Source organism: Mytilus galloprovincialis, chromosome 11 (assembly GCF_965363235.1).
Source record: "Mytilus galloprovincialis chromosome 11, xbMytGall1.hap1.1, whole genome shotgun sequence".
NCBI classification, from domain to species: Eukaryota; Metazoa; Mollusca; class Bivalvia; order Mytilida; family Mytilidae; genus Mytilus; species Mytilus galloprovincialis.
In genome coordinates, this window is record NC_134848.1 from 16,561,113 (window position 1) to 16,587,779 (window position 26,667).

The following is a 26,667-nucleotide window of genomic DNA, read 5'->3' on the forward strand; positions in this document are numbered from 1 at the left end:
TACGATTTGGATCTTTACCTATTTAATTCATCAACATGATCAAGCAAATTTGAAAATCGCGATATAACATCGCCGCGAAAAGTGCTATTAAGGAGTAAACGTGAAATTAAGTATTTGCAAAAAATATGTTGGTTTATAGTTTTGTATGAAAACTTGTTCATTTCTATTTTAATAATTATTATTGTAATCTACTCAACATACTTGTTGTCTTTACAATCAATTACAAAGAAAATCACAAAAGACACCTAACTCAGTGGAATATTTAAAACGGAAAGTCTCTTATCAAATGTAAAAATCAAAAGGTCAAACACATCAAACGAAATGATAACAACTGTCACATTTTCTTATATTGAAATAGGTGGATTAAACCTGGTTTTATAGCTAGCTAAACCTCTCTCGTGTTGAACTCATCGGATTAAAAAGTTAATATATGAGCTGATATTTGCCATAAAGTATACTATTGATTTAAATATCAGAATCGATGAAGGTTAAAACGTAAAAATCGTTGTTTGTCTCCTTTTTTAATGTTATCGTGATATTCCTTGTTATAAAGGTATTTTATTTTTAAGTTATACAAATTTCTTCACGCCACAGTCAATTTTCAAGCAATAAATGGAGTTGTAAAATGTGAGATATACCCTTTTGTGTTTTGTGTTTAATATTTGTATATTTTTTTGTGATTACGATACTTGTTGTACTTGTACATCCTGTCATTATGTTATCGTTTATGATATTCTCATATTCTTGTCTTTCATATGTTCTAATGTGCTATGCCTATTTGGCTTTTGTTTTTACTTCATACATATAGCGTGGCTCTGTACTTATACATCCCGTTATTTTGCTTATATATATCCCGTTATTGTGCTTTTCATAATTGTAAAACATGTGAGTATGCTTGTAGTTCATGTTTGCTATGCGCTTTATCAATATGCCCTTTTATGTTTCATGATACATATATGAGTGGGTCTGTACTTAAATATCCCGTCATTGTGTTATTGTACTATAGTAAATATGTAAATTCTTGTTTTTAATTTTTGCTAATATACTTGGTCTATATGCCATAGTGTGATTCTGTGTTACATATTATTTTCTAGTGATTAAGATTATAAACAGTGTTGACTGCTGTACCCCTATTTTTGATATTTATACGTAATATGTCTGTTTAATTAGTTCACGAATCTTTGTCTATGTAATGAAATTTGATGCGACTGTCAAAACCTTTCTAAATTTGCCCCTTGATAAATTTTGCAATGATAAAGAAACTAAGGTTTGACTCCCTCAGACAAATTTGACCTGATATGGATTTGGCTTTTTAAGGTATTTTTTATCATATAGCTCATCAACTATTTCGGTAATGTTACAATCAAGAAAAGCGCTTCGGACGCATTAAATTATTAAACGTATAGTTTTCATTTTCTTTTATTCATACAAGTGAGAGGTTTAGCAAGCTATAAAAAAAAGTTTAAGTCCACCATTTTCTACATTAGAAAATGTCTGTACCATTATGACAGTTGTTGTCCATTCGTTTGATGTGTTTATATTTTGATTTTGCCATTTGATTACCCTAAAGGGACTTTTCGTTTTTAATTTTCTTCAGATTCAGTATTTTTGTAATAGTACTTTTTGAATTTCAGATTTGTATAATTATATACAGTGTCAAGGAAACCGAGTATCTCTTGAGCATATGAGAATTATATATAAAAAAAAAAATTATAAAACACATAAAACGAATAATTTATCCTACGCTTATTATTTCATTACCATAAACATGCCAAATACAACTCGTTGGACAACACGTATAAGCAATGACATGGTACGAAAGACTATCTTTCTAACTATTATTACAATGTGTTCCTCTGGTATATATGAAAGATAGAGGCGAGATATATCAAAAGGACATTTACACTAAGTCCAAAACAAACTGACAACACCATGGTCAAAAAGGGGGAAAAAACCAAACAGACAAAAAATAGTACACAAATCACAACATAGTAAATTAAACACCACCAAAAATGGGATCTCAGGTACTGCGGAAAGGTAAGCAGATATGTCTTACACTTTCAGTATTTTAATTTTTTTCTCTTCATTAAATAAAAAAAAAAAAAAACTAGAGGCTGTGTCGCTCACCTTGGTCTATGTGAATATTAAACAAAGGAAGCAGATGGATTCATGACAAAATTGTGTTTTGGGGATGGTGATGTGTTTGTACATCTTACTTTACTGAACATTCTTGCTGCTTACAATTATCTCTATCTATAATGAACTTGGCCCAATAGTTTCAGTGGAAAATGTTAGTAAAAATTTACAAATTTTATGAAAATTGTTTAAAATTGACAATAACTCCTTAGAGGGTCAATTTACCATTTCGGTCATGTTGACTTATTTGTAAATCTTACTTTGTTGAACATTATTGCTGTTTACAATTTATCTCTATCTATAATAATATTCAAGATAATAACCCAAAACAGCAAAATTTCCTTAAAATTACCAATTCAGGGGCAGAAACCCAACAACGGGTTGTCCAATTCATCTGAAAATTTCAGGGCAGGCAGACCTTGACCTGATAAACAATTTTACTCCCGTCAGATTTGATCTAAATGCTTTGGTTTTTTAGTTATAAGCCAAAAACTGCATTTTACCTCTATGTTCTATTTTCGGCCATCTTGGTTGGTTAGCTGGGTCACCGGACATATTTTTCAAACTAGATATCCCAATGATGATAGTGGCCAAGTTTGGTTTAATTTGGCCCAGTAGTTTCAGAGGAGAAGATTTTTGTAAAAGTTAACGACGACGACGGACAACGACGGACGACGGACGCAAAGTGATGGGAAAAGCTCACTTGGCCCTTCGGTCCAGGTGAGCTAAAAAATGAGAGAAAATTACAGTAAATGATTAAAATTATAGACATAATGAAAACTGGTATACTAATTTTTTGAAATTAACAATGGTATAATACATATTTTTGTGAATGTTTGTCTGATTGATTCAACCAGTCCTCCTGCATGATTTCTATCACACAGAAAGAAAGATTCCGAGAAACATTGTCCACTGTATTTTAAATAGGTATTTTGAATTTTATCATACTCTTCATTTAAATGTGACACATGAGTTTGTCAAATTCAGCCAGTCCTCCTGATTTCCATGACACTGGCACTTAAAGGTCCGGAAACTGTTTCCCATTGTATTCCAAATGGAAAACTTAAGTTTTGATCGTACTCTCCGTTTAGATGTGACATATGACAGGCATTGAACCACCAAGCTCCTTTGTATTTCTCTGCGCAGTTATCTGTAGTATGATTATCGTTATCTCTGTCGTAAGTACTAAACTTCATTCCATTGTTGATCAAGTTTGGCCCACCACTGGAAATACTGTCTCCTGGAACAATAAATGTATTATTATAGCCATAAGGTTTGAAATCGTATAAATAATGTCAGAGGTCAAGTCATAATATAACGTTTAATGGTTGTGATAGGGTTTCATCAACAGGCATTGAACTAACCAAGAACTGTAAGTATTCCGGTCTAGATAATATACACAGTCAATCAAAACTGCTAAACAATTAAAAAATATTCAGTCCATTACCAACCATTAAATAGTAGAATATAGAATGGACACGGATAATGTGTGAAAGAGATAACAACTTATAAAAGAGGACAAAACCAGCTGAGCGCACGCCAATGGGTCTTCAGCGTAGCGAGAAAAATCCACATCCAAAGGTGGGTTTCAGCTTGTTTGTATGTTTAGATACTAGTATACAGCTTGTGTATCCAGAGTTATTGTCAATATATAATTTTATTACCTATTTTGATAATCATCATGATGAAGTGTGTTATTGGTATATTTTGTCTTTTTAAACTTGCCATTATATTTGGTTGTTCCAATATTTCGTTGAATGCCTACATGCATTTTCTGATTTTGTTAATGTTATAGTAACGGAGGTTCAATTGATATACATGTACTGCTTTTGTTCGTTATTTATACTAAAAATGACATATAAGAGTAAGAGCACATATATTCGCATTTTGACTTTTTAAATGCCTTTTAAATTATTTATTGGAATATTTGTCTTAATGAAATAATGAGGTGTGGTATATAGGGTAGAATAATCAAAGTTTGGAACAGATTCGAAATCATTAATATGAGCATGCAATTAATTCCATTATTTTCGAACAATCTATTAGCAGGAACCTGATGCTCAGTAATTGTCGGTTGTTGATGTTGTTCATAAGTGTTTCTCGTTTCTCTTTTTTTTATAAAGATTAGACCGTTTTCCCCCGTTTTGAATGGCTTTACATTAGTAACTTTTGGGGTCCTTCATAGATTGCTATTCGGTGTGAGCCAAGGCTCCGTGTTGAAGACTGAACGTTGACCTATAATGGTATTATTTTACAAAATGTGACTTGGATGGCGAGTTGTCTCGTTGGTTCTCATACCACATCTTCTCATTTCAAATTATGAGTCTACCAAGGGTACTGTAAGTAGAATATACTGTTAAGGTGGCTCGGGCCTATTCGAAATTTCTGTCATACTCATATGTCCAAAATAAATTAACTATGCTATAAAAATAAACAATACGACGAAAAGACAACCAACAGTTGACAAAACACCACAGGCACACTAAAGACTGAACAACACGACACACAAACATGAACGGTGCATCTGAAGGGTGAATGGATCCTGCTACACATTTGTCAACTATCGTGTTTTTATAGTAAGCACAAATCCGATGATAAATCACTTTTGATAGGTTACATTGGAAAAAAAGAGGACAGGATTAGGAAACCGACAATTAGAACACATTTGTCGTTATCTGCGCAATAAGGTAAGAAGCAAAAACCGAGGACACCACACGAACCATAAAAGGACCTAGAACGCTCATGTCGGACGGAATAAGCATCTCCTGCTGTCTACTGTAGTATGTTGCAAAACATATCTCAATTAAGAAAATTAACCGGTAAATTTACAGATAAGAAGTATTTGAAGACCTTAAAAGTTATCAAAGGTACCAGGATTATAACTTAATACCCCAGATGCGCGTTTCGTCTACATAAGACTCATCAGTGACGCACAGATCAAAATAGTTATGAAGCCAAACAAGTACAAAGTTGAAGAGCATTCCAAAACTACCACTACTAATATACTACCACATATATATCGTTACGGTCATATTTTTGACATGGTTCTATTTGATTGTTTCATCTGTAACAATAGAAGTGGACTAGTAGAGTTAGTTGTGAAGTTTTCATTCTAAGCGGTGTCAAAACTTGATCAATTAGGAAAAAGGACATACACATCTGTGGGTTAATGTTTATTTTTTCATTTTATAGTTATGATTGATATTGTTCTGATAGATCCGTGTTTTACTTGCTCGGATACGAATACTAATAACTATGTTTTTGTAACTATTTTCTATTCTCAAAACTACATCTATACATTTATACTACAAATCTACAACTCTCGTTTTTGGCTACACGTGCTGTTCTTATCTATAAAGTCATGAATATTAATTAGCTATGTAGGCGTGTCAAAATCGTATCATACGCGATAATGACCAGTCAGTATAAACTGTAATGATTTCATTAACCAGTATTTAAAAGATAAACATAACAGTTCGGACAGTTTATATTTAATTAAGAAAAAAATTAAAATGTGGGTTATACACTCATGACACAAAATTAGAACATGCACAGCAAAAAACACACAATAAGAAAAGGAACAACACAATTTTTACTGTTCTCATTCTCAAAGTCACAGTGAGGCCTTCAAACGGGGCGAAAAAAACCAACTCAATACAAGTTGTACATATGAGGATTTTTGTTTATTGCTACACCCGAAAAAGAAATCTAGAATCTGCTTAAACTTTGGTAAATTACCAATGGGTTATTGAAGTCTTATATGAAAACAAAAATGGGTGTTATGGGGCAAAATATTTTACACTGTACCGTAGGTAAATTTACCAAGGAGTCTAAACATTTGATAAAAATTCTTAATTCTGACCTTAGTACATCCATAATATGTCATTATATAACAGCACTCAATAACCCAATCAATGAACTTACTTAATAACCGTGACGTTCACCATATATTTATTACCATAAATTATCTAATATTCGCGACCTATTTCTTTTCGCGAAAAATTGGTTACACTTTGATCTTACACCAGGAAATAAGAAAAACGCTAAAAGGAATTGTCGCTTAGTCGGTAAGAAAGGAGTAAACGTGAAATAAAGATCCACAAAAATAAGTTGGTAAGAAGTTTTAGTTCTTTCAATTAAAATATATCTCAAATGTACCTGCATCACCGCCTCCGAAATTTTTCACTTGGAATTTGTAGCCAGTTGTTGCATTACCAATAATGAATCCATTGTACCTCGCTCTCTTCCATTCTTGATGTTTGATACTCACTCGGAGTAGGTATTTTCCGGATAAAGTAAGTTGGCTGATCAGTCTGTTCCCTAAAAATTAAAAAATTGGTCAAAATAATATGGCATGAAAAAGGTTGAAAACGGAGTTGGCATAGAAAATTTTATTGGTTCTTTGAAGACTGATTACATATGTCATTTAAGATACTGGAAAGCTTAAAAAAAAAAAAAAAGGTTTATGAAAGTTATGAAAATATGAATTAATTCATTTCTGTCTTCTGATAAAAAAAATACTTGTGTGTGGATTTTACATTATATGAACAGTTTACAGAAAATCATCGATGAAAATTCATGCAAGCGGCGTAATTACCGGGGTTTTGACACGAAACGGTGCTAGTTTATCAACTTTGTGTTAACATAGTAAATATAGTGTAAGTATAAAAGCAGTAAGCAATAACAACAATCTTAAGGTCAGCATTCAAAATTCAAAGATAGCATATTGCGATAAGTTCCAACATAATTATACTTATAAATGGTCAAAAGCGCCAAAGTTCAACTTGATCAATGATAAAAGTACAAGGTCTAAAAAAAAAAAGAACAGTTGTGTATAGAGTAAGTATTTAACAATATATTGTTGTTGTTGGATGAAGCGGTATTATACATGTAGAGCAGAATCTGCTTACCCTTCCGGAGCACCTGAAATCAAAGTTTTTGGTTGGATTAGGGTTACTTAGTCTTTAGTTTCCTATGTTGTGTCTTTTGTACTATTTGTCTGTTTGTCTTTTTATTTTTAAGCCATGGCGTTGTCATTTTATTTTCAATTTACAAGTTTGACGGACTGTGATCTTTCACCTCCGTTTTGTAATATATATTCGCAAATCTACACAATCATTAATCTTTACTCAATATAAAGTCTCCACTTCAATTATCCGGAAGTAAATAACATCCTTCCAATTTCAGATAAGTTTATCTGCAAAACCAATTTTGCCGAACTTTCCTAAAAAGAATGTTGTTCCAAACTTTAGAATAAAAAAAAAAACTGTTTTCCATGTACTATTTTTTGTATTTTTGTCGTTTTTTCCTTTTTGAGTCATGGCGTTGTTAGTTAAATTTCGACTTATTAATTTGTAATTCGCTATGGTATCTTTTATTTCTCTTCTGTAAAAAATGGTTTTTAGACACCAAATGTTAAATGATAACCGATTATATTAAAAAATACCAAGATATTATAATAAAGGCATTTTTCAAATTAATCATTCATAAAGAATTGTGGATTCATTATTTTTATTTTACTAATTTTCGTGGATTTCGTGGTAACAAGGGAACCACGAATTTAATTGTTCAACGAATTATTAATTTTGATTGGAAATGTACGCAGACTTTGACAAAACCACGAAATGAAATATCCACGTATATACAAATTTTTCTCAATCCACGAAAATTGGTGCCCACGAAAATAAATAAATCCACAGTATGTGACTAAAATGTGAATATATATAGATATAAAGATGTTACCTAGCCAGAACTCGGTACTTAAATCTCCAAAACCCTCCTCATACTCCGTCCAGTTCCTGAAAAAATTGACCGACCCATCTTTCCGTCGCTGAAATACCTGTAATTTTTAATATTTTTTGTGACGTCTTCATTGACAAGAAATTCATGACAGTTTTAAACCGTTAATGCATATATGAGAAATTGAGTCAAATTGGTGAACATGAATTTGTTAGCTAGTGTCCCTTTAAGAAAAATAACATTATGCATGGAATAAATAAATGTGAATCGTTTCTAAATGGAGTAAACCATGGACTACTAAATATTTTAAATATCTTAAAACAAAATTTCATAAATCATTTGATATCGTCAGTTTTATTTCAAGTAAAGAATCCCTGCCTATAAAATCTACCACAGACATATTGTTTTTAACATATAAAACTTTTTTTTAAAAGTTTTGCAGTTTGTTATTAACCAATGATTTTGTAAAACATATCTTTAAACAATCCACCTTGGTTATTAATCATTTGCATCATATAAATTGAACATAAAAGAACATAAAAACAAGAATGTGTCCACAGTACACGGATGCCCCACTCGCACTATCATTTTCTATGTTTAGTGGACCGTGAAATTGGAATAAATTCTCTAATTTGGCATTAAAATTAGAAAGATCATATCATAGGGCACATGTATACTAAGTTTCAAGTTGATTGGACTTCAACTTCATCAAAAACTACCTTGACCAAAAACTTTAACCTGAAGCGGGACAGACGGACGAACGAACGGACGAACGAACAGACAGACGGACGCACAGACCAGAAAACATAATGCCCCTCTACTATCGTAGGTGGGGCATAATTAACATGACTCCTTAGAATCTGAAAGAACGTACTTTAAAAAAGAGTAGTGTTTTATTCAAACTTTAAAGTAAAAATTTTTTTTTACAAAGAATTAATGTATATTATATTTATAACTTCCACAAAATGTTAACGAGAAGAGTAAACGGGTTTTATCTTAGTGCACGTACAGGTAAAGATGTACAATCTGTAGTAAACACCCGTTCACTACCGACTAAAATGACAACTAGTAAACATTAAACATTTCTATTTTGACCACGTTAACATAATCATAGTAAACGTGCGTTTACTAGTAAACGCGAATTACAGTTAAGAATTGAAATAAGTGCACGCGGCGTTGACGCACATTTCGTTATGTTATGTTTGGTCTGCATCCAACTGTATATTAAATTATTATCTTTAGTTATTTTTAATGGGGTCTTTTTGTGACCTTTAGGTCTAGTAGACTATTAGATTGAATGTGGACAGTATTTTTTTATGTGAAAAAGGCCATAAAGCACCTAAACGGGATAGGTTTTACATATATATGGGAACCTAAACGCAAAACTGTGTTGGTTAAAACAGTATTATTACATGTTTTTAGATTACATACGTTCCACCATTCTGTCCGGTTGTCACAATAGATATTGAAACCAGTTGAAGTTCCAGGATAAATTTTGTAAGTTCCAGAATCACAATGACGTGGTAAGTCGCTACAGTCACGTGGTTTGTATGCTGTAAGATACATGTATAAATAAATGTAATTTTACAAGACTATAAAACAATGTTGACTCCTGTCCCCTTTTTTTCGACATTCTGACCTATAATCTCTGTTTGCTTTGTTCATACATCGTTGTCAATATAATGCGATTGTCATGCAAGTGAGAGGTTTAGCTAGCTATTAAAACCAGGCCTAATCCACCAAGTCTACATAAAACATGCCTGTACAAATTAAGAAATATGACAGTTTTTATCTCTTCGTTTGATGTGTTTGAGCTTTTGATTTCCCATTTGCCTAGGGACTTTTTGTTTACAAATTTCCTGGAAGATCGTTTTTTTGGTGTAATTCTACTTTTTTTTTACAACAGACAAAAACAATTTGTGAACAGCAAATATTGAACACTACACGACAACAAAACATGTATGGTATGATCGTATATATAAAACAAATATGGTATTTATGCCATTGAAGCAACCACCCACCAAGACCTAAGGATAAAGATGTGTACATTCAAATACTATTCAGAAATTAGCAAAATCCATAATTACTTCCATTGCTATAACCTAAACAGGCTTGCTTTTCCGAGTACAAAAAGAGTTGTGGGGTATACTACAATTAGCCATCATACTTACGTTTTTCCACGCAGCAAAATAATTTCTTCCACTTTTTAGATTTGTTGTCACATATAACAAAAGGTTTTCCAACCAACTCATAGTTACTGTGTATGCATTCATACTGGTTGCCTGCTTCCAAATTAGCATAGACCCCGAACGTTTCAGTGGAAACAGCAAACGGTGTTTCAGGTGGTTCATCTTTACAGTCTGTAAGTGATATATATCGTAAGTATAAACAAATGAATAAAACTCATCGTAGGAACTGGGATTGAAATTTTGTGTTTGTCCCAACCGTGTTGCGTCTACAAAAGACTCTTTAGTGACGCTAAAATAAGGTAAAACGGGCAAATGAAGTACAAAGTTGAAAGCGTTGGCAATGACGCCACCAGGGGTTGGTTGACCGTAATTGAAAAACCGTTTCACAGATGATATCGGATATTTTCCTTATGAAGTAACTACAATCCACTTCACTTTTCACTACGAATGTGACCTACCGAATAAGACTATTTACCGGGTTTGTAATAACATGAGCAACACGACGGGTGTCAGATGTTGGGCATGATCTGCTTACACTTTCGGAGCACCTGAAATCACCCCCAGTTTTAGTGGGGTTCGTGTTGCTTAGTCTTTAGTTTTCTAAGTTGTGTCTTGTGAACTATTATTTGTTTGTTTGTCTTTTATTTTTTAGCCATGGCAATGTCAGTTTATTTTCAGTCTATGAGTTTGACTGTCCCTCTGGTATCCTTCATCCCTCTTTAAGGTACTTTAAATAAATGAATCAAAACTATTCTTTCATACTGACAATCCTGACAAGGTTTTAGAAATGGGTTCCTATTTCTATTTTTCTAATTTAGAACTATTCTTTTTAAAGACTGCTTATTTGTATTGTACTCACATGCATGCGCACACCTGAATCTATTTGTCGTTATAATACACTTCTTCCCTTTGTCACAATTATGATCTGCACATTTGCCTGCAAGAGCCTGAAATATATCTCGTAAATTACATAAGTTGCACATGATTATGAATTCCGTATCAAAATAGGGAATACTTTCGATAGTTATACTTCGATCACCACGACATTCGTGCAGTAATTTTTGCAATACAAAATGCAATGGTCATACGTATACGTGAAAAAATTGAGAAAAAACAAACACATAAGAACAAAAATAAAATGTGGATTATTAACATAGATACCATAGCTCTTTTTCTAATTTAGTCACATGACATATTTAATGACTGCCAAACAATTTAAACATTTGACTAGTTCGATTTCGAAGGAAACTCGGAATGAACATGATGAACGATAAACCAGTCGTACGCGCAATGTTAATTTCGACTGGAACAACGAGATAAACCAGTCCTTAGCTCAATGCTAATTTTGACTAGAACTGCGAGATAAACCAGACATGTCTCAAATCTATTTTAGTTTCGATCGCAACATGCTTGCATTAATTTGTGATGAGAACCGTTCTATTGTTGGTGACCTTTCTTTCCTCTCCTTGTCATAATTTTTTTTAAGAGAAAAGAAACAAATCCGAAGTAGTCATCATTTAAAATCTGACGAAAAAACACCAAAGTTTCATTATTATGAACATCATTTGGTTCACTGAAATATTAATAGCATGATTAATATATAAATAAGGAATCAGGCTATTTTTGCGGAATGTAAAATTTCGCGATTAAGGGACAACAAAGTATACGAGAAATATGTTATGTTTTTATTTTGGCAGATCCTTTAATATCAATTAAATATTTTATCAGATTTTTTAAAATGCTTGCAGTTAAATTTGACAAAAAGTGTCTATTGTTATGGTTTAATGATTGTTTTACATGCATGATGTCTTATTTCTTGATTATATTTTGATACAGTTAATCCCCTTAGACATTTGTCACAGGTGTCAACACTTCTTATAAATGAAACAGTTGGTAAGTTACAACATGGATGTTCTAATTAGAATATAAAATTAAAAACCAATTGTTCAGAGAACAATTGAAAGTCTTTCCACATCAAGGATATTTTGATAAGGTAGTTTCTTCATTCTGATGCGATGTATAATGGTTTAATTATATTAATGAGTGATATAAGGGAGATAATATGCTACTTCCGGTGAAATGAATGTCACTTCCGGTCTCATATGATAGCTTCGTTCACACTGATTCCAAAAATATATAGTTTCTATATACATTGTATGTAGAATGGGAGATAATAAGGCCACTTCCGGTTTGTTGGAAGTCATTTTTAGTCTTCCGTTATCAGTTTATGTATCTATATGACAAAATATATGGATTCTGAGTACTTTTAAATGAAAAAATTGCAAAAAAGGCTACTTCCGGTTTTCTCAAGGTCACTTCCGGTAGTCATTTTTCAAGGTCATTAGTCACCTTACCTCTTGTTTAAGGTCAAATGCCTTTATAATGAACTTAGTTGAAGTTATAATCAAATAACCTCATATCAAGACATTTCAGGGGCACCAACTCCTATAAGATGCCATTAAATTGTATAATACTAAATGAAGCATATCTTCATTACAATAAAGCAGACATTTTGCACTTGTTCTTTTATATGTATCTCTCAAAGTGTCGGAAAAAATGCAAAAACAAGCAAAAGTCACAATTGAGAACTTGACCTTGACCTTTGACCTTGACCTCATTTTCCAAGTTAGGACCTAGGGGCCTCAAATAAAAACATTCCAGGGTTATACGGTTAACTGTTTATGAGCTAAAAAAACATACCGACAAATTTATTTTGTAAAGGTAGATAACTCCTATAAAATGTCATCGAATCGCTTCGATCCAAATTAGCCAAAAATTCCTGAGGATGAAACGAACAATTTGTCAAAGGAATTTTGTCGCTGTCTTTTTTGGTTACGAAGGAGATGCACACAAACGATAAACAGTGAATAGGGAGATAACTCTTACAAAGAAAATGGTTCGCCTTAGCAGGGTGAAATTTAAAAGCGCATAAACTATACGATACCATATGAGAAATATCTAAGCGACATATTGCGAAACAAACATTTATCGCAAGAACAAAATTTGGCGGAAGAAAAAAAAAAAAAAAAAAATAATTAAAAACCAATTGTTCAGAGAACAATTGAAAGTCTTTCCACATCAAAGAAATTTTGATAAGAAGATAGTTTCTTCATACTGATTCGATAAATAATGGTTTAATTATATTTTTGAGTGATGTAAGGGAGATAAAATGCTACTTCCGGTGAAATGAATGTCACTTCCGGTCTCATATGATAGCTTCTTTCACACTGATTCCAAAAATATATAGTTTCTATATACTCTTGTATGTAGAATGGAAGATAATTAGACACTTCCGGTTTGTTGGATGTCATTTTTAGTCTTCAGTTATCAGTTTATGTATCTAGATGACAAAATATATGGATTCTGAGTAATTTTATATGAAAAAATTTCAAAAAAAGCTACTTCCGGTTTTCTCAAGGTCACTTCCGGTTGTCATTTTTCAAGGTCATTTGTCATCTTACCTTTTGTACAAGGTCAAATGCCTTTATAATGAACTTAGTTGAAGTTTTAATCAAATAACCTCATATCAAGACATTTTATGGGCACCAACTCCTATAAGATGCCATTTAATTGTATCAGACATAATGTAGCATATCTTCATTACAATAAAGCAGACATTTTGCACTTGTTCTTTTATATGTATCTTTCAAAGTGTCAGAGAAAATGCAAAAACAAGCAAAAGTCACAATTGAGAACTTGACCTTGACCTTTGACCTTGACCTTATTTTCTAAGTTAGTACCTAGGGGACTCATATAAAAACATTCCAGAGTTGTACGGTTAATGGTTTATAAGTTAAAAATACATTCCGACAAATTTATTTTGTAAAGGTAGATAACTCCTATAAAATTTCATCAAATCGCTTCGATCCAAATTAGCCAAAAATTCCTAAGGATGTAACGAACAATTTGTAAAAAGAATTTTGTCGATATCTTTTTTTGTTACGAAGGAGATGCACACAAATGATAAACAGTAAATAGGGAGATAACTCTTACAAAGAAAATTGTTCGTCTTCACAGGGTGAGATTTAAAACCGTATAAACTATACAATACAATATACAAAATATCTAAGCGACATATTGCGAAACAAAAATTTCAGAATGTGGCGGAAAAAAAAAAATAATAATAAATATAAATCAATTGCTTTAAAAAAGCAATTGTAGGGGGTCTTTCCCCCTTTAAAATTAATTGAATTGGGGGGGGGGGGGTTGTTTGTTTGTTTGTTTGTTTGTTTGTTTGTTTGTTTGTTTCTGTATGGGGTCTATATTATTGTTACCGGAGAAGTTTCATGTTTAGTTTGGAAAGTTTTTATTTTATTTTAGGTCCAGCGCGCGCGCCAGATGGGGAAGACATCACGTGACTTGGGTTTATAATAACGAAAACTTAGTATTTTTATTTCTCTTTAGGTCGGGATGTTGAACAGACAACATGTATAGAGACGGAATGTACACAATGTAATTTCTTTTGTCATTGTTGGAAATTGACATTTTGATCACAGTTCACCAGCAGTGCATGTTTTGGATTTAATTGTTCCGGTGTAACTTTAATACGCATTTAATGATTATTTTCTTTAAATGTACATTTTTCAGCACCAGTTTGTAACACAGATTAGTATTTTAATCTAGGAGCGGACATTTTATTGTAGGATGTCACTGAGATTTACGGACCTAGCTAGCGATTTTTAGGGCATTGCCATTTTTTTTCTCTAGGAAAAGTCTTGAGAGATATCCGCACCAAGTTTTTTTATGAACTTTTAGTACATGTATGCACTGCTGACTGCAAATTTTGAGGTCGATTGTACTTGTAGTTTCAGAGTACATGTGGATTTTTTTTTTCAGAAGTGACGCAAGAACAATATTAAATTTCAATTTTTCATGAAACATGATTGATTGATCATGATCATGATTGATTGATTACTTGACTGATTGATAGATCATGATCATGATTGATTGATTACTTGATTGATTGATTGATTGGTTGGTTGGTTGGTTGGTTGGTTGGTTGGTTGGTTAAACACATTGAATAGGGTCAATTGAAACAGCGAAAAAGAAACAAAGAAGATCTTGGACCGTATATTAAACACATGAGACGGATACATGATTGATTGATCATGATCATGATTGATTGAATACTTGATTAGCTGGTTGGTTGGTTGGTTGGTTGGTTGGTTGGTTGGTTGGTTGGTTAAACACGTTGGATAGGGTCAATTGAAACAGCGAAAAAGAAACAAAGATCTTGGACCCTATATTAAACACATGAGACGGAAACATGATTGATTGATCATGATTGATTGATTGATTGATTGATTGATTGATTGATTGGTTGGTTGGTTGGTTGGTTGGTTGGTTGGTTAAACACGTTGGAAAGGGTCAATTGAAACAGCGAAAAAGAAACAAAGGAGATCTTGAACCCTATATTAAACACATGAGACGGAAACATGATTGATTGATTGATTAATCATGATCATGATTGGTTGATTGATCATGATCATGATTTGTTGATTGATCATTATTGATTGATCATGATTGGTTGGTTGGTTGGTTGGCAAACACACATAAAATTCTTCAAGTCGTGCCCCAAATCACATATGTACATGACCTTGACCTTTGACCTTGTGACCTTTGTCAAGGTCATTGCTTCACAATGTCATTGCAAAAGACCCTATGGGTCAAGGACCTTTTGTTTAAGAGTTTTGCCTAATAACGGCTTTTTATAAACCATCAATGGGGGTTATGTCCCTTACATAATGGTAAAACCAATACAGTCATAATGTAACAAAGTTGCCCCTTGAAGTACTGAACATTTTTCACTGCTTAAATTTTCTGTATCTATAACCATTCAAGAATTATAGGGAAATCAAAGACATATGAAAATCTAAAATATGACCTTGACCTTTGACCTTGACCTAATTTTCTAAGTTAGGACCCAGGGGACTCAAATAAAAACATTCCAGGGTTATACGGTTAACGGTTTATGAGTTAAAAAAACATACCGACAAATTTATTCCGTAAAGGTACATAACTCCTATAAAATTTCATCGAATCGCTTCGATCCAAATTAGCCAAAAATTCCTGAGGATGTAACGAACAATTTGTAAAAAGAATTTTGTCGCTTTCTTATTTTGTTACGAAGGAGATGCACACACATGACAAACAGTGAATAGGGAGATAACTCTTACAAAGAAAATGGTTCGGCTTAGCAGGGTGAAATTTAAAAGCGCATAAACTATACGATACAATATGAAAAAAATCTAAGCGACATATTGCGAAACAAACATTTATCGCAAGAACAAAATTTGGCGGAAGAAAAAAAAAAAAAAATAATAATCAGAACAAATACAATAGGCTTTCCACAGAAAAGTGGAAAGACCTAATAATCAGAAGAAATACAATAAGTCTTTTCACAAAAAAGTGAAAAGACTTAATAATCAGAACAAATACAATAAGTCTTTTCACAAAAAAGTGAAAAGACTTAATAATCAGAAGAAAAACAATAAGTCTTTCCACAGAAAAGTGGAAAGACTTAATTATCATGAGTGACTTGCAACTCTTGTAATTTGACACTTATCAATAGGGATAAAATACCTTACAAAGTACCTTACACTCTTATATTATTAATTAGTATTCTATTATGTAACCAAGTAAGTAACTAATTAACACCTGACAGCCAGTGAACAATGGTTATTTAGCATACACCATTACTGATCATACAAACTGGAAAAATATATAATTCACACAAAACTCTTTACTAGTTATTAGAAAGTATAAACGAATGCATATATTTTTGCGGAATTTCGCGATTTCCCGTTACCCGGCAAAATAAGCGAAAATAAACACCACGCGAAAAAATCCCGCTATACGGGTATGTTTTCTAATAAGACTCTATCCCCCGAATATTAAATAATTTGGATGTAAGCTTATAAAAGCAATCATAAAGCCTTCAACAATAAATAAAACGTATACAGTATAGTAGGCTATAAATGGCACCGACATGAAAAATATGAAGTTTTGCAATTGCGACAAGCAATGCCTAATTTATTACAAAACAATTAACGAACAAATATGACAGACGTGCATTAATGACACCCACTGAACTACAGGTACTGACTCGGTTCAGGCACCTAAAGAATGTGGCGGGGTTAAATATGTGTATGTGTGTTCATTCCTTTCCGTAATCTTGAACAGTGGTTTAACAGCACACCATAAGAACAAACTATAATAATAATAAGCTTAAAATATGTTTAATTCATGAAATCAATACAAAAGTGAAAAATTATCAAACATAAACAAAGATTAGACGTGGCAGGGGTTTTATCCATCTCTTACAACAAAAAAGGCCACTAAGTACAGATCTTAGAGTACTCGCAGTTACTGACAGCCAGTTCAAAGCCAATATCAACTATCAAAATCACGTCATATATTTAAGACAAAAATATCAATCAGTACACATCTATCATCCGATGGATTTAGTGTAAAGACCTGATTAACAGTAACAAAAAATCATGACCAAAACAATAGTTATAAAAGGTACCAGGATTTTAATTTAGTACGCCAAACAAATGTATCGGCTGATTGTAGTACCTTTAATATGCATATGGTAATACAAAACTTTAAGTATGAATTTAGTTCACTGAAATTAAAATCAATAGTTATACCAATAAAAGTACAACTATATTCATGTCACAAGTATAATTTTACTTATATGACAATAAAGAATTATAATAGTCAAAGATATCATTCATTGGTACATCCATCTTTTCTGGTTATATTTGAAAACTATTCTTAAAACTAAAAATATAGTTCTGTGATAATTTGTTATTATATCATATTTGTCTCCCATTCCCCCTTTCACTTGCTCGCTCTCTGCAATTTCGTGTGAAAAAAAAACACGTTAGCAGTTATCTATCAATTCAAAAAGTAATCATTCAGCAGCGATACAAGGCAACAGTAGTATACCGCTGTTCGAAATTCATAAATCGATTGAGAAAATAAACTAGATCCGGGTGACAAATCAAATCTGAGGGAAACACATCAAATATAAGAGTAGAACTACGACACAACAGAAACACAACACTAAAATGTAACAAACTATAATATAACAATGGCCATTTTCCAATCACTCACGTATCTCTGTTAAGAGCATCAATTATGTATTTGAAATATTGATATGACGGTGCAGTAAGTCTGGGACTGGCAAAGGTTTCAAACCATAAGTACTTTTTAAGAAAGAAAAAAAAAATAAACTTGAAATGATGCATTGAGATATATAGGTTTGTAATTTATTCATTATCGTTTTTTTTTTTATTTATTATGTAGGAAACGTGTCTTTTAAGTTTCAGTTTCCTTTCAGAGTATGATAGAATAAACTTAAAGTAAGCAGGACGTATACAAATTCTCTTTCAAATAATTTTGAATGTTGCACGTCTTTGTAGACTTAAAGTCTTTAAACTTATAGAAACAATTTTGTCATGCGACCGTGAAGGTATCAATATTTTTTCATAATACACTCCAAAAATGGAATTTATAATTGAATTATGAGGACTAATTGTAATATTTTTCTAGAAATTACTTAAGCAACACGGTGTAGACTTTGAAAAGAGCTATATATATATATGCGTGGTTTTTTTTATGTTATTTCGTCCGACCGAACAAATAGTACAGTCATTCCTTAAGTAAGTTTTTAATGTTCTAAAACTACTGAAACAATTACGAATTCAAATAACATCGCAAACACCAACCCTATTTAGAAGTTCAGCATCATTCACTTTTTTTTTTAAAAAGTACACAAGATTTGGTTTTGCATTAGATATATCGTCACGCGGGCGACTCTTTGCAAGGGGTATAGAAATAACGGGTGTCTGTTCGCGTGTCCGTTTTTGCTGGTTTTATAGCGCCTTTATGTGTACAATTCTTGCCAGAATTTTAATAAAAACGAGTTTGAAAGGTTTAGATTAGACATGGGTTGGTAAAATATAAAAGCTAGTGACAAATTAGTATTTTGTTAGAATTATATATTCTATAAAAAAATGAATTGTAAACGACGGCTTTATACTAAAATATATCACAAACGGGACGACTTTAACTTCTCAATTTTCAATTTCACATTTCTCAGCAATGTAATATCCTCTTCTCCATCGTTTTGTGTTTTCATATCTCAGTTAATTTGGTACGTTATGCTTGTACATGATCACAGTTTACGGACGTATACAGGAGTGTGCTTCTTAGGCAGATACCGCTCCAACAAAGTCATGAGGAGGAAAGATTAAAAACCATGCGTTTTCATATCTTCCTTGATCCTATATATTTTTATCTCAAATTTTTTCTCAAATCTCCAAGGGAGAAATGTCGACAAATTCAACGATATTGTTTTAAATTATTTTGAAATTACCAATTATTTAAAATACAATTGAAATCGATTTCAATTTCAACCAAATTAACTATGCAGCAGCGTTAAAAAAGGTATTTAGAATTGTTTGTCATGAAAATGTCTCGATCCAACTTATTTTACCTACAAGATAGGCAAAAAATTACAAAAGGGACATTCGACTGTGACGGTTTCAATATTTTATCATAATACTCTCGAAAAGAATTGAATTATGAGGACTAATTATAAAATATAGCAATTACTTAATCAATGTGGTGTACACTTTAAAAATAGGTATTTATTTACGTGTTATTTAGTGTGCACCACGTTTTTTTTTTATGTTATTTGGTCAGTCGGAACAAATAGTACAGTCATTCCTTAAGTAAGTTTTTAATGTTCTAAAAATACTGAAACAATTATCAATTCACCTTTTCAAATAACATCGCAAATACCAACCAACATTTAGAAGTTCAACATTATTCGCCTTTAATAAAATTAGTACACAGAATTCGGTTTTGTAAATGATCAATCATCACACGCGCGACGCTTTGCAAGGGATAAATAAATAACGGGTGTCTGTTCGTGTGTCCATTTTTGCTGGTCTTATAGCGCCTTTATGTGTACAATTCTTGCCAGAATTTTAATAAAAATGAGTTTGAAAGGTTAAAATTAGACATGGGTTGGTGAAATATTAAAAACTAGTGACAAATTAGTATTTTGTTAGAATTATATATTCAATAAACAATTGAATTGTAAACGACGGCTTTATACTAAAATATATCACAAACGGGACGACTTCAATTTCACATTTCTCAGCAATGTAATATCCTCTTCTCCATCGTTTTGTGTTTTCATATCTCAGTTAATTTGGTACGTTATGCTATTGCATGATCACACTTTCCGGACGTATACAGGAGTGTGCTCCTTATGCAGACATCGCTCCAACAAAGTCATGAGGAGGAAAGATTAAAAACCATGCGTTTTAATATCTTCCTAGATCCAATATATTTTTATCTCAAATTTTTTCTCAAATCTCCAGGGGAGAAATGTCGACAATTTCAACGATATTGTTTTAAATTATTTTGAAATTACCAATTATTTAAAATACAATTGAAATCGATTTCAATTTCAACCAAATTAACTATGCAGCAGCGTTAAAAAAGTATTTAGAATTGTTTGTCATGAAAATGTCTCGATCAAACTTATTTTACCTACAAGATAGGCAAAAAATTACAAAAGGGACATTCGACTGTGACGGTTTCAATATTTTATCATAATACCCTCCAAAAGAATTGAATTATGAGGACTAATTATAAAATATAGAAATTACTTAAGCAATGTGGTGTACACTTTAAAAAGAGGTATTTATTTACGTGTTATTTAGTGTGCACCACGTTTTGTATGCTATTTGGTCAGTCGGAACAAATAGTACAGTCATTCCTTAAGTAAGTTTTTAATGTTCTAAAAATACTGAAACAATTATCAATTCACCATTTCAAATAACATCGCAAATACCAACAAACATTTAGAAGTTCAACATTATTCGCCTTTAATAAAATTAGTACACAGAATTTGGTTTTGTAAATGATCAATCATCACACGTGCGACGCTTTGCAAGGGATAACTAAATAACGGGTGTCTGTTCGTGTGTCCGTTTTTGCTGGTCTTTTAGCGCCTTTATGTGTACAATTCTTGCCAGAATTTTAATAAAAATGAGTTTGAAAGGTTTAGATTAGACATGGGTTGGTAAAATATTAAAAACTAGTGACAAATTAGTATTTTGTTAGAATTATATATTCAATAAACAATTGAATTGTAAACGACGGCTTTATACTAAAATATATCACAAACGGGACGACTTCAATTTCACATTTCTCAGCAATGTAATATCCTCTTCTCCATCGTTTTGTGTTTTCATATCTCAGTTAATTTGGTACGTTATGCTATTGCATGATCAAACTTTACGGACGTATACAGGAGTGTGGTTCTTAGGCAGATACCGCTACAACAAAGTCATGCGGAGGAAAGATTAAAAACCATGCATTTTCATATCTTCCCAGATACTATATATTTTTATCTCAAATTTAAAAAAAAATTTGAATAATTAAATCAATGTTTTATCAATACAAATTTGTCAACCTTATCAAAATTTCCCAGGGGAGAAATGTCGACAAAATCAACGATATTGTTTTAAATTATTTTGAAATTACCAATTATTAAATATACAATTGAAATCGATTTCAATTTCAACCAAATTAACTATGCAGCAGCGTTTAAATTGTATTTAGGATTATTTGTTAGGACAATGTCTCGATCCAACTTATTTTACCTACAAGATAGGCGAAAAAAATCAAAAGGCCATTCAACTTGTAAGTCGAAAACAAACTGTCAATACCATTAGAAAACAATCAGAAACAATTGAAAGATAGTCAATATACAAACACGAACCCCACGTAAAACTTGTGTGATCTCAGATGCCCCGAAAGGGTAAGCAGAACCTACACAACATTTCACATCCGTTTTGTTACTTATACGAGTATTAGCCCGGAATTAAATCAAATGGCCGGTCATGTTCAAGAAACAGATGTTATGGTATTGAAATAAACGTTCAGGAGCCATAGAATCAGGCAAAATTATTTAATGCATGGATGTACATTATTTTCAAATACAGACGTAGTTACAATCATGAAAAGAATTACTCTAATGTGTGCAAAGGCATGAAAATACTAAGGAGTAAAATCATAAATTATAGAAATGTCATGGATAATGGGATCAAAACTTTTAGATCTAGCAAAGTAACACGAATCCTGTCAGAACGCAAAGTGACCCTAGGTGCTCTATAAAATCTTACAATGTGGGTTTACTCGATAAATTCATGCTAAAATTGGTAAGAAAATTAACTTTCATAAAGCCCATAAGGAAAAATAACATTACCTTTGGCCAGGTCGATATATCACTGTAAACTGATCCTGATTCATCCTGGATAGCTGCGCCATCGGGCCTTTCACCTAGTGCGTCACAAAGTTTCCAATTCTTTCTATAGTTAATAGCCTTGCATTGTGACGTCAATAAGCACTCCTTTGCACATTCCATTAGACTTTTGTTTCGAATTCGTCGGAGAATGTTCATGTGTTGACTTTTACCATGTTTTAATTGACCAATTTTTAATTCATTATTTGAACGTTGGCAATCTTCATCGTCAGCGTCACAATATTCTTGAAGTGAACATTCACAATTTATGAAAACATGTTTAAGTATAAGAAGAATAAGAATATTCTTCGCTTTCAACTCCATTCCTTATTCTAGTATTTTGTATTCATAAATAGTCCGAACTTGTCATGTTAACTTGCTCGCATCAGTCTAAATTCTCTGATGTACAGCTCATGCAATTAATTCAAATAGGATCATTGCATAAATTGTCAATAGTTAATCGATAGAATGATTGGCTAATTAGTAACGAGTATAACAACTGCATGTTATTTTAGCAACTGAATTCATTTTTATAACTAATATATTGTAATTTAAATGGTATTAAAGTGACTAAACCTAATCCTGCATTAACCGAAAACCTGTATAAACCAAACATGTTCTTAAGCACCGTCATATCAAATTGTATGCGTTGTGGACCTGATAAAACAGAACATCGGCCAAAACACAACAAAATCTTAATTCCCGCAGAGGTTCGGTATAAATAGTTTAATTAAATGACAAATTGATACAACATTCCTTGACTGAAAAAAAGTAATTGATTTTTACTCAAAAAGAAAGAAAAACATACCTTTTTATACGCCAGTCAAAATTTTGACGGGACGTATTATGGTATACAAATGTCCGGTGTCCGTCCGTCCGTCCGTCCGTCTGTCTGTCTGTCTGTCCGTCTGTCCGGCGTAAACATGTCGCACCGTAACTTGAGAACGACTTATCTAAATTTCATGAAACTTGATATAGTTGTTTTTTATGATGGTCAAATGATCTGTATACTTTTTGGTGAAAATAAGATTTAAACTTTTTGAGTTACGGCACTTTGTATCTAAAACAGGGGTGTGTTTTTTTTCACATGTCGCACCGTATCTCAAAAACGATTCTTGATTATTGCTTAAAACTTTACACACTTGTTAGTTATATTAATCTTAATACAGTTAACTCTCGTTGTCTCGAACTCGGTTGACTCGAAATTTCGGATGAGTCGAAGTTTTCACGTGGTCCCGAACTTTATTCCATACAAAAGTATGTAATTCGACTCCTGATGAGTCGAAATTGGATGAGTCGAAATTTCGGTTGAGTCGAACTAAATTTACGGTCCCAAGGTTAACAAAAGCATTCAAAAATCATTTTTTATCTCGAACTAATACACATATGTCAAAACATGACCTCCGGGATTTAAATGGATTGAAGAGTTAATCTGACAATACACGTGTAATTAAATTTCCGGTCACTGACCACTGTATTGATTTATGACATGCTATTTCCATGAGTGTTTTCCTAAGATTATCTTTTGTAGAATTTTCATAAATAATTAGTGATAAATTGTTAATGTTCATGAAAAAGTATTTTTATTGTTTACAAAACAATTAATTTGTGATTTACACTAATGAGCTTGGGTGTGTATAAAGTGAGGATTATGGCTTCCGTTGATGATCACCTAAAAACTACTCAAACGGCGTCTTTAATCTTATTATATGTTCTTTTGAAAACAAAGAATGAGATAAAACAAAATGAATAGAAATCAAAATTTTCTTACATCTCTTGTATCCGAGAATAAACAATTTTGTCAGCTATTAGCGACCTGAATTACGAAACTGTCAATTGAAAATTACTCTCTTGGAAAAGCCATAGGAATTTTTTTTAATTGAAACAATTGAATAAGTAAAAATAACAGTCATTATAATAATAAAAGACTGTGACATACAAATACATCGATCTGATACTAGAATATCGATCCCCTTGACATATTCACCCGGATTTATTTTAGCTTTACCAAGCTAAACAAGAGTTGTGTCCCTTAGATTGTCGAACTTCCGGTGTTCGTTTGAGTCGAACTACGTGTATCTCGAAATATTTCTCTGGTCCGGCTGACTTCGACATAACGAGAGTCGACTGTATCTGTATACTTTTTGGTGATGATTCAAAATTTCATTTTTGAGTTATTTAGTATTTTGTAAAAAAGGGGGAGGGTTTTGTACATGTCGCGCCGTATCTCAAAAACAATTTATGATTATTGCTTAAAACTTTACACACTTCTTTGTTATATTAATCTTAAGAACTGTATACTTTTTGGTGATGATTCATAATTTCATTTTTGAGTTATTGAGTATTTTGTAAAAAAAAGGGGAGGTTTTTTTTTACATGTCACGCCGTATCTCAAAAACAATTTATGATTATTGCTTGAAACTGTACACACTTCTTTGTTATATTAATCTAAAGATCTGTATACTTTTTGGTTTGATTCAAAATTTTGTAAAAAAAAAAACAGGGTGCCGTTTCACATGCCCCCCCCCCCCCGCGTGTCTCAAAAGCAATAAAGGGTAATTGCTTAAAACTTTCTCAGAAACTATTGATGATTATTGCATAAAACTTCCACACAAGACGTCGGGCGTATCATGCGCTCATGGCGCAGCTGTTTATTAAGGATTTTCTTGGAACTCACTTTTAGGATTAGAGTGCAGAAAAAATGGTTAGATATAGATAAAAAAAACAACAGGTCCCTTTAATTTACCATTTAATCCATCTGTACAATTGAGTATGTTAATAAGATTATAGGAAGGCAAACAATCATTAAAACTTTCTGTATTACATGTATTAATGAAAATCTAATAAAATAAGAATAACCGCAACTTTTTCCAGAAAAGATCAAGATTGATGGCAGAAATTCTTGTTCTTATTAATTCAATTTAAGTTCACAAGGATATGAGATATGAAAAAGTAAAATAGCAAAAATACTGATCTCCGAGGAAATTTCATAACTTAAAATGGCAAAATCAAACGATTAAACACATCAAATGAATGGACATCACCTGTCAAATTCCTGACTTGATACAGGCATTTTCAAATGTAGAAAATGGACTATCTAAAATGTGTGTTATTAAGGAGGCTCGAGGATATAAAATTTCAGAAAACAAATATTTTTTTTTTCATTACACTTTTTATTTGTTACGTTATTAGTTGTGATTTATCATAATGTACAAAATTCATTAAAAAAAAAATCGAATTCGTTTTGGTCCCAGATGACTTTTAAAATATATATAAAATTGGATTAGCTCCAAATTAGCTCTCTTTGGTGCAAAATTGCCATATTTTGGTATTAAAATTGCAATATCTATTTTAAACTCATCGGTGACCTATATTTTTTTATTATTATTTTGAAATAAGCTGCACTTGAGTTAATTATTGTAAAATTTGAGCAATTTTTGTAATTTAGTTCCTTTTTTTATTTCCATAATTCCTCTTTTTCTCCTATTAGTTCAAAAAAAAAAGTACCATTACAAAAATGTATGTTTCTTTCGAAGGCAAATTCTGAGCGTAAATAAACGGTGACCCCATTTTTTATTTTATTTTCTATTAAGAATAAGATAAATTTCATTTTCAGGAAAATATAGCGAAATCCTATATTAGGAAAAAATTCGATTTAGTCCGCGAGTACCATCACTATATTTGAAAATGAAATAAAAAAAACCTATCCCGATAAAATGGTTATACACAAATTATTTTGGGAGCTTTATAGCTTGCTGTCCTGGATGAGCCAATGCTCCGTGTTGAAGACCGTACATTGGCCTTGATTTACTTTTAGAATTGTGTCTATTGAAATATCAATCTACAAAACTCAAGAAATGTGTTGTCGTTTAAAATATAAGCATCCCACTTTAAGAATTTTCATGACCTAAACATGAGATTTTTATAGGCGATTCCGATATTTATAAAACAATATATTCGATCTTTCAGTAGAATAAGTTTGAAAGTGGTAAACATTGTAGACAATTAGAAATTTGTTATCACTGCAAATTTGAAACGATTGTTTAAACTCATCATAAAAGTTTATTTGCTTCCCGAAAATAACTAAGATTTCAAAGATATATTTTAAGTATTCATAGACGAGTCTATAGAAAAGAATATGTGGTATGTTTGTCAATAAGACACCGCTCCACAAAGAATAAATGACACAGAAATTAACAATTACAGGTCACCATACGGCCTTCAAAAATGAGCAAAGGCCATATTGCATAGTCATAGATAATGAAAAAAGTA

The 26,667-nt window shown here is 32.1% G+C and overlaps 1 protein-coding gene across 1 annotated transcript; it reads right to left on the reverse strand.

The window, feature by feature from the left end:
- Positions 1 to 1,403: 1,403 nt before the first annotated feature.
- LOC143051760 (uncharacterized) lies at positions 1,404 to 22,765 on the reverse strand. Its single transcript, XM_076224670.1, has 7 exons — positions 22,360 to 22,765; positions 10,924 to 11,011; positions 10,047 to 10,235; positions 9,307 to 9,428; positions 7,879 to 7,975; positions 6,295 to 6,456; positions 1,404 to 3,376 (listed from the first exon to the last, which is right to left on the reverse strand). The coding sequence occupies exons 1-7, from the start codon at positions 22,717 to 22,719 to the stop codon at positions 3,120 to 3,122; spliced, it is 1,275 nt and encodes a 424-aa protein (XP_076080785.1). The 5' UTR covers positions 22,720 to 22,765; the 3' UTR covers positions 1,404 to 3,119.
- Positions 22,766 to 26,667: the final 3,902 nt, after the last annotated feature.